A 5,164-nucleotide genomic window follows, 5' to 3' on the forward strand; every position below is an offset into this window, starting at 1 on the left:
TCTCATGGTAACACGTCGAAGCTGCACCCTCTCTAACATGCTGGTAGAGAGAGTTTTATCTGTTTTTTTTTAAAGAGCTGGAAATAGATACATCCCGACACGCGGGACAGAAGCAAGGGACCAGCTAATGCCGGCGGCTTTAGCGAGCAGCGCAGAGGACACCCCTGCTGAAATCTGGAGGAAAACACACAGAGGATGCATAGGGGGATCACAAAGCCGAGGAAAGATGACCGGGTCGAAACAACAGAGACCTTTGGAGAAGAGGAGTCTGGTGGATAATACTGTTCCGGCTGATCGGAAGTGCACCGCGAGTGGTAAGCGTGAAGGAGTTGAGTGCTTACTGATCTGGCTAACAACAGGTGGTGCAATCCGGGTCATTTACGATCGAGGAACATGTTTGCAGACTGGATATTGAACTTCTTACTGTTGGACTTCGGCCACATTCCACCGTGATACAGCACTGGCGGCATGGGAGGTCGTTCCTGCCTGTGGCCATCGAACGTGCAGCTCCTCCCGTGGAGGGTCAGACACCCTGAGCCAATAGACTGGTCCTGGACTTAGTTTCCATCTGGTATAGTTTGCATTTTGTTGTTTGATTGTTTGTGGTTTTTGTATTGCTATATTTACGCTCTATTCTTGGTTGGTGCTGCTGTAACGAAACCAAATTTCCCTCGGGATTAATAAAGTATATCTATCTATCTATCTATCTACCTATCTATCTATCTATCTGTTCAGGACACGGGTTTAAGGTGCTGGGGAGTTGGTACAGAGGAGATGTCAGGGGTAATTTTTTTACGCAGAGAGTGGTGAGTGCGTGGAATGGGCTGCCGGCAACGGTGGTAGAGGTGGATACAACAGGGTCTTTTAAGAGACTTTTGGATAGGTACATGGAGTTTAGGAAAATAGAGGGCCCTTGGTAAGCCTCGTAATTTCTAATGTAGGGACATTTTGGGCACAACTTTGTGGGAGAAGGGCCTGTATTATGCTGTAGGGATTCTATGTTTCTATTATTATAGTTCAAATATTTTATTTTTCGCAAAGTCTGCACACTTCCAAGTGAGTTTTTAAATGATGCTTCCGTCACGAAGTTTCCACTCGGGATCAAATGCGCATGCGTAGTGGTCTGAGCTAATCCCGGATATCGCGCATGCGCTCAGTAGACGAGAGGCTCAGGAGGATCGGCCGCAGGTAGGAGGAGGTTCCGGGTGGGAAATTAGTTACCGGTCTTCGAACCGCGACTGAATTACAATTACTTTGAGCTCCGGCCACACTGGTTCTACACCCCGCGGTAGCCCCGATGCTTTTCCTCTTTCTCAGCCCCACAATCTGTACTCGGGCCACAGGACCTTTCGTCTGATGAGCGCTGGAGCCGCAGCCAGCCCTGCGGCGCATGCGCATCACTGGATCCTTGTACAGCGAGTAGACAGGTTTCTGGTTCCTCCGGCATTCTGGGTAAAGAGGCAGCCATGGGTGAAGTTGCCAGCCTTGTCCCCGTACAGGCGGAGGAAATGGTGTGGGTGGATGTATCTCCCAACTACTGCCGAGCTCCAGCTATTTAAATCCGAGGATTAAGAACTCGGAACAAAAACATAGTTCAAGTTAATCTCGGATGAATAGTCTACCTTCCAGTCAGTGAAAATGTCATTTAGTGCTGAATTGGGGGAAAAAAAAACACACTCCGTCAGCTTTTGTTTTCTCCGGGTAAATAAGCATACGAAACACGTTTGTCCTCGATGACAAGTGAGTTGTGGCTTTCACCTCACAAGAGTGTCACACTCGAATAACTGCTGCCCTCCCCTTCATATTCATTGGCATTGCCATCGATGAGTTCATGACTGTCAATCAGCTCGGGAGAGGGGATCCGAGGAATTAGAAAATCTCCAGGATCAGACGTGTAGTAACAAAGGCTCTTTGTAGTGTTGTGGAACATGACCAGAACTTGAAATAATACCAAAGGACAGAGACAAATTGAGCCAAGTCACAGGTTAATTGAGGGCAGAAATAGCCCATTCTCATCCAGACAGGAATACAGTCAGAGAATTTTCTGGTCAGTTAGGATGCCTGATCCTAGCCCAGTTAGAAGATGAGGAATTCATAGATATACATAGAAATCTACAGTACATTACTAACCCTTCGGCTTCAACTTGAGATGAACTTTCCAACATTGTGATGCTGGACCTCATGACAGACTAAAATCTCAACTGAAATATTGTCCTTCACCCACTGATATCTTTTGCAAATATTTTTACAGGTTTAAAGTTCCAGAACACTTGTGCACAGGAATCTCAAACACAGCAGCACGTCAGTTTTGCTGTCTCTGAATGGATGTTTAAGGAGTGAGCAAATATTGTCTTTGCAACAACAACACATCTGTTGTCAATCCTTGGAGATGAAGAAGTATCTCATCCAAACTGGAAATGTATTTTGTGTCTGAAATGAAGTTTTCTGTTGTAACTCAGTGTTATCTACTGGAACCGGGAGCTGAGAACACACCAGCATTTGTTCACTGGAGATCAGTTCTTCAACTGCGTTGATTCTACAAGCGATTCAAATGTCTGACTTTCACCTGTTCTATGTGTAGGAGGGGAACTGCTCAGTCATCCAGCCTGAAGATAGATGAGCAATTTCACACCATAGTGAGATGCTCCACCTGTTCTGACTGTGGGAAGTAATTCATTCTGTCATTGATGCGAAAGATATATCCAAAAATTCAGCACTCAGAAGATATTGACCTGCTGTGAGTGTGGGAAGGCATTTACACACTCAAACATACCACAGTGACACCAGCAAGTTTACAGCATGGAAAAGTCATTTACCAGCTCTGAATGTGGGAAAGGATTCACTCAGTCATCTCAACTGAACGAACACCAGCGGGTTCACACTGAGAAGATGCCGTTCACCTGCACAGACTGCGGGAAGGGATTCACTCACTCATCCACACTTCAGAGGCACCAGCGAGTTCACACTGGGGAGAGGCCATTCACTTGCTCAGACTGTGGGAAAGGATTCACTCAGTCATCTCACCTACTGACACACCAGTTAGTTCACACCTGGGACAGACCATTCACGTGTTCTGAATGTGGAAAGGGATTCACTCGGTCAAATCACCTACTGACTCACCAGTTAGTTCACACGGGGGAGTGGCCATTCAGCTGTTCTGAATGTGGGAAGGGATTCACTCAGTCATCCACCCTTGTGAAGCACTTCAGACTTCACACTGGTGAGAGGCCGTTCACCTGCTCAGACTGTGGGAAGGGATTCACTCATTCAGCTCAACTAAAGGAACATCAGTTAGTTCACACTGAAGAGAGGCCATTCACTTGCTCAGACTGTGGGAGGGGGTTCACTCGACCATCTCACCTACTGAGACACCAGTTAGTTCACACTGGGCAGAGGCCTTTCACATGCTCTGAATGTGGGAAGAGATTCACTCGGTTATCTCAGCTGAAGGAACATCAGTTTGTTCACACTGGGGATAGGCCGTTCATCTGCTCTGAATGTAGGAAAGGATTTGCTCGGTCATTTCAACTGAAGGTACATCAGCGAGTTCACACCGGAGAGAAACCATTCTGCTGCTCTGAATGTGGGAAGAGATTCACTCAGTCATCCACACTTGTGAAGCACTATCGAATTCACACTGGGGAGAAGCCATTCACCTGCTCAGACTGTGGGAAGGGATTCACTCAGTCAGTTCAACTAAAGAAACATCAGTTTGTTCACACTGGGGAGAAACCATTCATCTGCTCAGTTTGTGGGAAGGGATTCACACGGTCATCTGACTTGAAAATTCACCAGCGAATTCACACTGGGGAGAAGCCATACACCTGCTCAGATTGTGGGAAAGAATTCACACGGTCATCTGACTTAAAAGTACATCAACGAGTTCACACTGGAGAGAAACCATTCACCTGTTCAGATTGTGGAAAAGAATTTGCACGGTCATCGGACCTGAAAGTGCATCAACGACTTCATACCGGGGAGAAGCTATTCACCTGCTCCGAATGTGGGAAGAGATTCACTCGATCTTCTCACCTACTGACACACCAATTAGTTCACACTGGGGAGAAACCATTCACCCGCTCAGTCTGTGGGAAGGAATTCATTCAGTCATCTGACTTCAAAGTGCATCAGCGAGTTCACACTGGGGAGAAGCCATTCACCTGCTCTGAATGTGGGAAAGGATTCATTCGGTCTTCGCAATTGAAGGAACATCAGCGAATTCACACTGGGGAGAAACTTTTCAACTGCTCAGACTGTGGGAAGGAATTCAGTTGGTCATCTCAACTGAATGAACATCAACGAGTTCACACTGGGGAGAGGCCATTCACCTGCTCTGAATGTGGGAAGGCATTCACTCGTTCCACTCAATTACTGACACACCAGTTCATTCACACTGGGGAGAGGCCGTTCACCTCCTCAGACTGTGGGAAGACAGTCACTCAGTCATCCATGCTACAGACACACCAGAGAGTTCACACTGGGGAGAGGCCATTCACCTGCTCAGACTGTGGGAAGGCATTCACTAGTTCCACTCAATTACTGACACACCAGTTCATTCACACTGGGGAGAGGCCGTTCACCTCCTCAGACTGTGGGAAGGGATTCACTCAGTCATCTCAATTGAAAAAACATCAGCAAGTTCACAGTGGGTAGAAACTGTTCACCTTCCTCAGATTGTCGGAAGAGATTCACTCAGACATCTCACCGAACGACACACCAGACTGTTTTCAGCAGTGAGAGGACGTTGACCTGCTCAGACTGTGGGAAGGCATTCACACACTCATCCACACTGCAGAGACAGTGGCGGGTTCACACTGTGGTGAGGGTGGTCACCTGCTCTGAATGTGGGATGGGTTTCAATCAGTCATTCATCCTTGTGTCACCGTGCCGGGCTTTGACCCATCGTTAATCGGAGAGATCAGAAGCTTGAGAGGATGTGATTCACTCAGGTTTGACAATTGAGTATTAATGGCAGTGGCTCAGGACAGTATTTATTAAAGCTTTGAGCAGTGGCCAATCAGTGTACAGGATTTATTATCAAAAATAACTTAATGTTAGGCAGGAGCAAGAGGAGTGGCCCATGTTAGAGTGGACAAAGTTGGAGCGGAGACTTTGAGGTTTCAGTGAGGAGAGCCTTCAATCAGAGAAGGCAAAATTATGCTGG

The 5,164-nt window shown here is 47.0% G+C and overlaps 1 protein-coding gene across 1 annotated transcript; it reads left to right on the forward strand.

Moving 5' to 3' along the window:
- Positions 1-1,149: 1,149 nt before the first annotated feature.
- LOC140185261 (uncharacterized) lies at positions 1,150-4,772 on the forward strand. The gene is made up of 2 exons (XM_072238653.1): positions 1,150-1,188; positions 2,252-4,772. Exon 2 carries the CDS (start codon positions 2,800-2,802, stop codon positions 4,651-4,653), a length of 1,854 nt encoding a protein of 617 aa, XP_072094754.1. The 5' UTR covers positions 1,150-1,188; positions 2,252-2,799; the 3' UTR covers positions 4,654-4,772.
- Positions 4,773-5,164: the final 392 nt, after the last annotated feature.

The sequence above is a fragment of the Mobula birostris genome, chromosome 20, assembly GCF_030028105.1.
Source record: "Mobula birostris isolate sMobBir1 chromosome 20, sMobBir1.hap1, whole genome shotgun sequence".
NCBI lineage: Eukaryota > Metazoa > Chordata > Chondrichthyes > Myliobatiformes > Myliobatidae > Mobula > Mobula birostris.